General features: G+C 51.9%; 1 protein-coding gene across 1 annotated transcript in view; it reads right to left on the bottom strand.

Annotated features, from left to right (window-relative positions):
* The window catches only part of TGFBI (transforming growth factor beta induced), a 33,701-nt gene continuing 22,352 nt past the window's right edge, over nt 1–11,349 (bottom strand). Inside the window, exons 8-17 of the mRNA XM_061423575.1 lie at nt 10,414–10,626; nt 9,439–9,576; nt 8,702–8,847; nt 7,739–7,875; nt 6,783–6,913; nt 4,287–4,411; nt 2,712–2,814; nt 2,046–2,125; nt 1,093–1,117; nt 1–638 (exon numbers count right to left, since the gene is read on the bottom strand). Coding sequence (XP_061279559.1) covers nt 598–638; nt 1,093–1,117; nt 2,046–2,125; nt 2,712–2,814; nt 4,287–4,411; nt 6,783–6,913; nt 7,739–7,875; nt 8,702–8,847; nt 9,439–9,576; nt 10,414–10,626 — 1,139 coding nt within the window. The 3' untranslated portion in view covers nt 1–597. The remainder of the gene's footprint in view (nt 639–1,092; nt 1,118–2,045; nt 2,126–2,711; nt 2,815–4,286; nt 4,412–6,782; nt 6,914–7,738; nt 7,876–8,701; nt 8,848–9,438; nt 9,577–10,413; nt 10,627–11,349) is intronic.

Genomic DNA, 11,349 nt, shown 5'->3' with positions numbered 1-11,349 from the left:
TATGTTTCTGTGGTTTTATTATTACAAACACACCATGGCTCTGCCACACCTGGGGACTCCTGAGCTCCGCGTGCTCACCAGCCCTCTCTTTTCTAATTGGACAGGGTCACACAGAAGGGTCCAAGCCACATGGAGGCGCGAAAAACATTTGGCAGAGCCATTCAACTCATAGCTTATAAGGATGCCATTTCTCCAACTGTGAAAGAGCTTTACAAACACCGTGCCACGTCGCCCCTGTTACGCCGGATGGCCTGATTCATGTTTTGTGAGCTTCAGAAACTTTGGCTTCCTTTTCCAGTGTACGTGGCACAGGCAGGAGATTCCAACAGGTCCTTGCTGGAAGTCAACGCCAGGCAGTGACATCCAGGACTCTGCACTGCAGTGGGCTAACCGCCATGTTTAGGGGGCAAAAATGAAAAGTCTATTTCTCTCCCTCCTCCCCCCGCCCCCACCCTCCCAAGGCTCAGATCTCATTACGGTGTGACCCATGGGCATCAAAGTGTGATCATTTGGTTTCAAAAACATTCAGTCTCTTTGGCAAAATGAGAGAAAGCGGCAGGGAGCTGCTGAAATGCATTCCTCCTGCGGTCCTTCACACTAGTGCTTCATCCTCTCTAATAACCGCTGATAGACAGGGGCTGAAAGAGAGACATTGCAGAGGTGAGAAAGGTGCAGACTCCCCACGTGTCTAGGACACTGTCATGAGGACCAACGGCCTTCCTCTGCCACCCTCTCCTGCACAGAGCAGATGTTTCTGGTCTGTAAAACTTCCGATCTTACTCAGTGATGATCAGGACTGAGGTATTCTCCGTTTCCCAGCTTGGGACCATATCCTCACCACAGGCTCCTGCCAAGTCTCCGTGCAATATTCCCAGGTTCCCAAAGCCAAAAACTCACATAAACCCTAAAAGGCTGGTATTCATCATCTCCATCTTATGGAGAAGGAAACCAGGGGTTCCGCGTCTGACCCCAAAGGCCGTGTTTTATGGCACCATGATATTCTTTCTACAGACAGCAGATGGCAGGTTTAGGCCTGTTTCAGGATAAGACTTACATAAGTCTACGAGAACGTCAAACCCAGACCAGACTTACCTAGTTTCACAGAGCTCTGCGTGGCCTGAAAAGAAAACGCAAGGCGTCACGTTCTCTAGCGGCAGTTAGACCTACGCTTGCTCATGGCAATGGCTTTGCCCATGGCCATCCTTACTCAGAAAAAATGGGGGGCTGAGGAAGAGGACGGGGAACTGTGGAACTGCTGGGTCCTGTGGAGCCCCAGAGCCAGGCTTCCCCCTAGACTATCATCTGGCCCTTGGGGAGCTAGGCCCACACAGGGGGTGGCAATCACGAACAGGAACTCTGGGCCAAGAACCCTCCTCAGGGAGCACTAAGGAGACCCCCCTCTGTCCAAACGTAAAGTGACATATTCCAGCTCCAGACCTTTGGGTTAAGGACCACCTTCTGCAGCCTTGTGTTAAAATGCAAACTTCCTGCAACATACCCCATATTCCCACCTGACCCAAAGCAGCAAGGGAGCCTGCATGGGATCCCTGGACAAGCCGGGGAGCAGGAGAAGCAGCACAGAAAGTCAGAGCGGCTCTGAGAGGGAGGTGGGGCTGAGGGAAAGAAGACAGGTTCTTCGAGCTGGCCCAGAATCCAGAACCCACACCACTGCCCAGCAGAGCATGCTGGGCTGTGTCACAGAAGATGGAAGAGTAACCTGGAGGCCCAGGCTCAGAGCAGGCCAGCCCACTATCAGGAAAGTTCAGGATGGGCTGTCCTTGGTCAGATGGATTCTCACCAGCTGCGGCTTCCCCACAGACAGAGGCTTGAAGGCCTGGGCTGTCACCCACCAAGGAAACAGGCTGCCTGGGTTTTTATTCCAAACTCCCCAAAGGCCAGAGCTAAGGATACTCCAATGGGATTGGGAAGAAATGAAAGGAGAACCCTGGGTGGACAGCCAAAGGAGACAGGAGAGTCCCCTCCATGGGCCCGAGCACAGGACCCACAGCTATTCAGGCCAGGGGCCCACATAGCTGGCATCATACCTTGGAGAATGCAGATGCCTGTTTGAAGATTTCAAGTGCAGAATCTGCAAGTTCGTCGCCTCGTTCCTGAGGTCTGTTGGCTGCAGATAAAAGAAAAGGCAGCTTGGATGAGAGAGATATGATTAGCAGGTCATTTACAACTGCCAGGACTGAGGGGCACTGTTGGGTTTTCTGGCTTACATCCTCAGATGAAGTCTGCCTTCATAATGTTCCTTAACTCTCAGAGGAATTTAGCCCGTGGGGAAAGAGCTCAAAGAAAGGTGAATGCACAAGTGAGGGGAGAGGCCGGGCTCCACTGTAACTTAGTTGGCGGTTAAGATGAGCACAGCCGGGGCGGGGTGCTGTAGGAGGTGTGTGCTCTGCACCATGTTCACAGCACAAAGCATGTGAAAAACAACCGGGCTCTGTTTGCGTGGGGCTGGGACAGCGAGCCAATTCAGCAGAGAGACGTCTCTCCTTCAGCTACTGGTGTAGCGCATCTGAGCCGAGAGTTTCTAAGTCACTTTTCAACCAGCCCCAGCCATGCTGTTCACAGATGCTCAGTCTGCATGTTCCACATTCATTCTCATCTTTGCCGACAGCAGTGTTTCTACTGAGTGCTAATAGCCATGTGCAGACATAGGCCAGTGGTAGGCTGAATGGGGATGTGGTCCTTTAGGGCCTTACCTGGAGGCTGCAGGACACTGGAGATGGCGTGGACCACGCCATTGGTGGCCATAATGTCCACCTCAGCAACAGGTTCCTTATTGACACTCACCACGTTGTTTTTCTGGGAGAAACAGAGACAATGATTGTTGAACGTGGAGCCTGTTTATCCCATCCACTCTTCAACCGAGCAAACCTTAACTGAGCATTTCTGGATGCCAGATCCTATGTGAATTGCTGAGAACACTCTGCTAACTGGAATAGACCCTGCCAGTGAGAGACCACTGGTCTAGTGGGTTCAATGTAGTTATTTATTTTAAACTTTTAATTGGTGCCTGAGTATAGCTGATTAACAATGCTGCCGTAGTTTCAAGCGAACAGCAAAGGGACGTACCCATACACATACGTATCTATTCTCCTCCAAACTCCCCGCCCACCCAGGCTGCCACATAACACTGAGCAGAGTTCCCTGTGCCATACAGTAGGTCCTTGTTGTGGTGGGTTCAGTTTAATCCCTTATGTGGACTCAGCACGTTGCAATTCACAAATGCTCTTTTGTATGGCTCATTTAGTCCTCACAGCAGTGCATAGTGAAGAGGGAGCTATTAAGGCCCCACCTGAAAGAATGGGAACTCGAGAGAGGCCAAGTGCCACCTTTAAGCTGAGGAGGAGGGCAGCTGGGGACAGAAGCCAGGTGTCCAGCTCTGGGGGCAGGGCTCTTTCCACTTTTCCTCCATGTCTGACTTCAGATTTTCTCACAGGGTAAATCTGTCTCAGGCTTTCCTGAAAGACCCACAGATCAGACCCAAGGGGGACAGGGGAAGTGAAGCCAGAGACCGACAGGACCCCGACGCCCCAAACCAGGTGCTGAGAGACTCTCAGACAGCCTGCAGAAGTCACAGGTCAGGCCATCCCTGCCCCCACCTGCCTTCCCATGCTCCCGAGAGAAGCTGATGAGCACACGCACGGCTGGGGCGAGGCGAGAGGCAGGAGGAGCAGAGGCTAAGCTGGCCACGTGCTGCAAGGCGCTCTGACCATAGGGCGGGGCGGGGCGGGGCGGGGCGGTCAGTAGCCTTGGCCAGTGTAGGCAGGGAGGCCCAGCAGTTTCACTGTAAGGTAGGGACCTTCTGAGGCGGCTCCAAAGGGGAATGGGTATCATCAACGTGCAGAGTGAGGGAAGGGGCACAGATCAAGTATCAGAAGAAAAGCCTCTTTTTTTTTTCTTCTGGGCTGGTTAGGTTCATGGTACAGCTCAGTGAGGCCCTGGACTTGGGGGTGATGGAGTGGGAATGGATCTTTCAAGACATGTAAGTATTGCTTATCAGTTCCTTAAGAGGGGGTTATATTTAATAGCTTCTCTCAGATGCCAATCAGATGCTTTTTTCCCCTGCAAATCTGGAAGTGCTTATTCATGCCTAAGCACAATCTCCCTTAATTTCTTCGGAAGACTCTTTTTTCTTTTCTGATAAAATGCACTCAGAGATTCAAGATGCACCTTAAACACAGCGTGTGTCTAATGCCATCCTAGGGATGAGCTGTGTCCCAGAGCCCCAGTGGCAGGGCACTGCCAGCCCTTTAAATGTTACACACACTCACTGAGCTGACTTCCAGCTTGTCGCCTTGGAGAGACTTCAGCCGCACCAGGGCCCCAATGCCTCCGCTGACCAGGATTTCATCGCCAACATGGTATTTCAGGATGTTGGCAAGCTCCTTGGCATTGCCTGCAGGTGTGTGGGAAAAGAAAGCAGAGTTAATCCTAAGGCTGGTAACTGGTGTGGTCAAGGAGGGCCCAAAGGAGAAGATGCAGGTGGTCACCCCTGTAACTGAGAACCCCCTGCCCAGGTAATAAGCACTTATTGAGCACCTACTGTTTGCTCAGCCCTCTACTCCATCATTTGCATAATGATCAGGGGAACAAGTCATATGACAGTGGCCATGAAGCTACTCGTGCATTTGACGGGCTGCTAGGTTAAGTACACGCTTCTGCGATGTTGAGAAGGAGTTAATCCATACTCCTCTATGAGTGTGACTCATGTTTCCATGACTAAATAGTTGCTTGGAAAGCCAGGGGTCTTTCCAGCACCGGCATCTGAGACATTTCATCATCAGCCTGGCTCCCAACAGTTATAACACAGCAGTGAAATGTTTACACATTCTGCCCTCAAATGAATATTCTGAGACGGCTGTTTCCTGAAGGGAGAACTTAAAAAGAGTCGACAGCTGCAGTCTGGAGGAGCTATGGAGCCGACGAGGTCAGGGCCGAGGGGGGTATCCCTCCACGGCGTCCCTCCTCATCACGTCTCAGCATTCTTTCCAGCCCACATCAGCTTCTCCACCAACTGGGGAAAGCAGCCAATTGCTCATAAAGGTGCACAGGCATTTCCCCAATTAAGTGTGGGAGGCAATTCTTAAAGCCGCCAGCTGCCCTTGCAGCTTCGTCATGGCCTCCCCAATACTCATATTACCAGCCAAGTGGCTGGATACCCCCAGGGCTCATGGATGGCTATTTTCAGCATCTTGAAACTGAGAACAGAGGAAGCTTGAAAGCACTGTGGGGAGTTCACTTGGTTATTGACAAATTCACATGAGTGCCATGGGATGGAGCCATCAGGTACCAAGTGATTTCCAAACACCCACAGCTTCGAGCTGACAAGTTACTCTTCCACAAAAATACAGCCTGGAGGTGCCGAGCTGAGTTGGCTCCTGGGGTGGGAGGGGTCTCCTTCTTTAGAGATCTTTAACATCTGGGTCAACCTCGGACACCTGGATGGGCACCATCACCCCTCGGCATGCTGGGGTCTAATCCTGCCTGCAAGCCTGGGGGAGGGCACGTTGGGGAGCCTTGCCCAAGCCCTCCCTCAGCTCCTGCACAACTGAAAATGAAAGGCAAGCCGAGCAGGCTGGGCCTCCTGGGGAATATTCCACTCTTGCTGAACAGAGAGAGAATGGAAAGTTTACGTTCAGAATGAACTCCTGTCTCCTCTGGAACACATGTCAGCACTGTAGACACAGGCATTCATTTAGCAGTAAAGAAAATTGAACGGGACACAGACTCAGTTCACAGCTGCCAGAGCTTTCTATTCTCCACTCAGGAGTGGGGGCGGGGGGTGGTATAGATGATATGGGCCCCAAAGTTTGGCCAAGGTCCTTCCTCCTCCTCCTCAGGCTCACCTTTCTATGCTGGGGGGGAAGTCTGGTTCCCAGGCACGCATCAGCATACACACCGCAAGCCCACCCCACCTCCCATCATCATGGCCGTGATGCCGTTACTGATGGGGGACGCGTGCTCAACACCACAGGCAATGTTTATTGAATCCTCACAACACTCTAAGCAAGGTATTCTTACCACTCTTACTTTTCTAATGGGAAAACTGAGGCCCAGAGACACTAAGCAACTTGTTAGAGGTCACTTAGCTGGTAAATGCCAGAGCCAGGGTTTGACCTGCTTTTGGGTAATCCAGGAGCCCAAGCTCCTAACCACTAGGCTGTCTCTCAAACATCCCAACTCAACTGACTAGCTTCTTGGTAAAGCTTTCATCTCCAGGAGGGGTACGTGGTGGTGTAGGGCAATGGCTTCATGAGCAGCTCCTCACAGATCCTCAGGGGAAGACATGCCTGCTGATTGGGCTGGTTGTCACCTACCCTCCGTTCCTTTCCACTCTTCTCCATCTTGTTTGCTGCCCAGACAGGCTGACCACTGTGAAATGCATCATTCAGGCTCCCTTGTCCTCATGCAACCAGCTGCCAGGAGGTTGCTGAGGGAGGCTGTAGCACCTAGACGCCCCCTTGCCATGCCTCTGACCCCAGCAGCATGTGATTGTCCTGTGCCCCTCGTCCTAGGGTCTCCCGGGTCATGCCCTCCCCTAGTCACCCTCTTCCTCAAGCACCCCCAGGTCTGCAGTGATAAACATCAAAAGGTCTTATCACCCCTTTGTATCATCACCCTTTCCTGGTCCCTTAACCCTGCCCACACCTCTGCAAATAATCTTAAATTCCTTTCCGTCAAACCCTTTGCCAATGGTCTCCTGCTGGAATCCTGACCGATATGATTAATTTAGAAAAGTTGACAAATGTACTTAGGTGGGTCTTTACCCATGAGTTTGTTCAGTTCTCCACGGGGCAAGGCTTGGAAGGCTTCATTGGTAGGAGCGAAGACTGTGTAGACTCCTTCCCGGTTGAGGGTCTCGGTCAACCCTGCAGACTGGATGGCGGCCACCAGCATGCTGTGGATACACACACGGAACATGTCACCTGCCAGTGGGCGCAGGGGGTCATCATGTGCCCAAATCCCGCACCACTATGGGCAGGTGGAGCCCACAGCATTGGCATTCATACCCTTGTTGGGTTTTGTACAAACAGGGAGCAATCCCAGTCTGCATCTCCTCTCCATGAATGCAAAGCTCAGTGAAAAGCCATAAGTCATCAGCCAGAGGGGGAAGGAGGAAGGGAGAGGTCAGAGCAGGACTGACCTACAGACTGATCGAGCCACAAGGGCCCTGGGGGATGTGATTCTTGGGGCTGGGGGGTGTGGCAAAGGGTGGGTGGTCTCCCAGGTTCTTATGCAGGTGGCTGAACTCGGTGGCAGGAACCACTTGATGTCACGGCACCCAGTGGTGAGTCAACAGGTCAGAAATGGAGGGAGCAAGGCAAGGAAACAGAGCGCTGCAGGGAGTCTGGGAAGGAGAGGCCAGGAAACTGCCAGGGCCTGGAAGCTGACGCTTCACAGGGCAACTCCTTACGGGCACAGGGCCAGGCACGCTCGGCTTCCCTGGCAGAAGTGGGAAGCTTTCCTTGAACTTGGGAATAAAAGGGCAGCCCCTCCCTGTCCTCATGGACTTGAAGAATACCCTCCAGAAGCAACCCTTCTCAACCTAAGCTTTCAAGGTGACCCTCATCCTTTCTGAATCCCTGGCCAGGGAGGTCACATCAGTGCATGGCCAGTGTTCATTAAACCTCTGAGGGTGGGAAGCTTGACAGACAACTGGCACCCAGCGTCCTGCCCTAGCATGACCATGCGGCAGAAATCCCCTGGGGACAGGGCCAGTTACCTGAAACGATTGTCCCCCTTCAGGACGTCCATGACAGTCCCCATTGGAGGGGTCAGCATCCGGTCCATGGTGAACAGGGTCCCGTATCTCCCCCTTTTGTCATGGGCTGCGATGCAGCTGTTCTCAATGCACAGGCTCTGTAAAAGGGGCAGAGAAAGGCCAGGTTACCCGCTACCCAAAGCAGGGGCCTCCCGATTTGTTCAGGGCATATGGTGGTGGCTTCATCCACAGAGATCAGTGAATATATATGGGGTGCAGCCTTAAGACTAGGATAAAAGGATGTGCTTTCTCCAAGAAAGAAAAAAATAAAAATGGTGTTCCTTAAGGTAAGAAGAGCCATCGAGGCCCCAAGAAATTTACAGACAGGGTTAATCATGAGATTATTATGTGACACGAGAGGGCCATTGACAGTGATCAAATGAAGTGACAGTCTACTGATCTGAACAAATGACAACCATCTTTAGCCAAATGGTGCAGGCTGGTCCTGAGCAAGGGCTGTTGTATTGTACTTCCTGTTTGCTATGCCAGGGTAATAGGTGGGTTTGAAGAGAGAGAAGAAACAGTTGAAGAGAGAAGAGAAGCTTTTGGATCAAGGAGGGCTGTATGGTTAGTTCAGGTGACTTCTCTTCACAAAAGCTAAGAAGGATCCAAACCCTCCACACCTCCTCCCTTTGTTCATCACTCTGGGGTCAGGTGGACAGCTGCTTACCCAGCCAGGCCAGTCAGATGTGCAATTCATTCCCAAAGGCCTCCACAAAAGGGGGTAGACACATTTGGCAAAACCCCATTTTGATACTTTGATATCAGATAGTCTTTCTAAAATTCATTCCTTCCTTATTAGAAACTAGTTCTCAGGCAAGCTCCTACTTATTAAGCACTTTTTTGTTTTTTTAAACACTAATATAACTTCCATTGCTTGGAGCTGAGATAAAGAAACAGCGTGATTTAGGACCCAGAATTTACATTACGATAAACGAAAACTCTCAGTTTCCTGCCGCCCAGAGTGTCCAGGGTCTGTCCGTGGTACAGATACTTGGAGGCCAGCTGATCTTTAATCATGTGGTTCAGAAGCAAATTCTTTGTCCGGGCATTAATCGGAGGGGTTCCATCTGCAAGAGAAGGCGTGGTCAGGTCCAGAAACTAACTCTGGAAATGAAGAGAATCAGAGACCATGCAGCAGAAAGCCTGATCCCCCTTTTGGAAGTGGAGACTGAGAAATCCGGCAAGGCTGCCAATATTCCTTAACATCTGGCATCTTCTGAGAATTAAAAAAAAAAAAAGTTCGAGCTCATCAAGTGTGTTTGGAATTTTGCCCTAAGAGGGAAGGGAAGGTCTGGACACAACTTGGCCCTTCTCTGCCTTCCCCATGGCCATGGTTCAGCTGTATCCTCACTATGACCTCCCGACTGTCACAGTGGCAATCGACCTCGCAAAGAGAATGACAAGGGAGCACTCTGCTTTCCCGACAGACGCACACTTCAATTCCGAGGACCAGATCCCCACATGCATCCTCTGCTCTGCCAAATGAAACAGCAGCGCCTCTTCACTTTCTGGTGAAGTCACATCTGCTTTCGGCTGAGCTGATTGGAAGCACGAACGGTCCATGGGGAGCTATAACTCGGGCAGGGTGCCGCGGAGGTGACAGCAGAGGGGCAGCTGCCCCCAGGGACACATGTGCCAGGCTGCCTTCCCCATGATACCTTTGAAGACAGAATTCATGGGGGCCAGGAGGGTCAACCGCTCATTTCCGGAGAGATGAGAGCTGAGGCCAGCTTGTCGGAAAAGGTCAATGGCTGTGGAAACATCGGAGTCTGCAGCCAACTCAAATAGCGTCTTGGCTACAAGGAAGGAGAAAGTGGGTTCAAAAGTTAAAAGTACTGTTTTCATTTACCATTCATCCACCCCAGAGTATGACATACATCAGCAGGAATGTCATCTCTTGAGTCAACAACCCCTCTAAAACACTGCTGGGGCACAGAAGGTTTGTGACATCAGGGGAATGGTCCCCCAGAAAACCTTGCTTGATGGGGAAGTGCAATGAGGCTCGGGTGGGCAGGGGGCCTCTGTCCCAGCTCTTGGTCAGGGTCTTGTCTGCTGCTGGGGAGGAAGAAAGCACATGGTCTGTGCCATGGCTTCTGAAGAGCTGACAATGCCAGTGACCACACCCATGGAAAGCTTTCTTCTGGGTTGGTTTTTCCTCTGTGAAATCCTTTCATTTCTTAGGAGTAGAACTCCCTGGAAATCCAAGATGGCACAAAGATGCTGAATGGAACCCAAGCCAAAGTCCACTCATCCTTTTCTTCCTGGGCCAGTGACCCTAGGATGCTTGGGCACAACTGAGAAAGCAAACGCTCTGAGGTCAGCAAATGGCCTTCTGTGCCCAACCAGAACAGGCAGAGCTTCTGAAAGGCTCCTGTGGTTGAGCCTCCCTAGACACTTTCCATGGCTCTCCCCGGCTCACAAGATAAAGCCTGGACTCCCAAGCCTGCAGCTCTAGATTCTTCACAATCTGGCAAAACCTGCCAGGTACCCAGGCCATCTCTCCTGGGATGCTGTGAGCCAGGTGCAGACAGGGAAACAGCTCCCAAGATCCCTGAATTCCCCTAGGCACACCACCATGGGTGGCACAGGAGACAGAGGACCGGACAGGCCAAGGCCCCCGAGGCATGGCTCACCTGAGTCAGGGATGAGCAGCTCGTCGATGAAGTGGATCACCCCGTTGGTGGCCAGGACGTCTTTATTGGAGATGATGGGTTTCCCGTTGATTGTGAGCATGTCCCCGCTGCAGCCCACCTCCAGTGTGGTGCCCTCCAGGGTCTCCAAGGACAACCCTGCCACAATGGCTTCGGCACACATGGCCGATTTCAGGATGTGGTTGTTGAGCAGATCTGGGGGCCGAACAGGACACAGGTCAAGTCAGTACCAGCCAGGCTGACCTCAGATGTCACCTCGCTGCCTGCCCACAACTGGGAGGATTCCATCATCTCTGAGGCTAACAATCAGATGAGCCTGGGGCACCACACAGACTGGATCCTTCTCCTCCTCACTTCCTAGCCTAGCCTCTAAAACTAGCCAGGGCTCTGTGGTCAGACTGCCTGAGTTCGAATCTCACCTCAGCCACTTAGCAGCTGTGGGACCCGGGGCGAGTCACTGAGTCTCTCTGAGTCTCAACTTCCTCACTGGTCAACAGGAAGCATGCACAGCATTCATCTCTTTGGGCTGGTGTAAGGATGACATGAAGCTAAATCTAAGCACCCAGCACAGTGCCTGACGACAGAGTATATGCCCAACAAATGCTAGTGATTAGGTGGCGCTAGTGGTAAAGAACTCATCTCCAAAGGCAGGAGAGGTAAGAGACGTGGATTTGATCCCTGGGTCAGGAAGATCTGCTGAATGAGGGCATGGCAACCCACTCCAGTATTCTTGCCTGGAGAATTCTGTGGACAGAGGAGCCTGATGGGCTGCAGTCCACAGGGTCACAAGGGTCGGATGTGATGGAAGCAACTTAGCCCACAGCACGCACCTGAACTTCAGGGTGAATTCTCTTATGTGTATCTGAACCACCCGGATGGAAAACCTCAAATGTGTTTACCGTGGGATTTTTTTTATCT

The sequence above is a fragment of the Bos javanicus genome, chromosome 7 (genome assembly GCF_032452875.1).
Source record: "Bos javanicus breed banteng chromosome 7, ARS-OSU_banteng_1.0, whole genome shotgun sequence".
Taxonomy (NCBI): Eukaryota; Metazoa; Chordata; class Mammalia; order Artiodactyla; family Bovidae; genus Bos; species Bos javanicus.
This window is presented reverse-complemented; position numbering and strand designations above follow the sequence as displayed.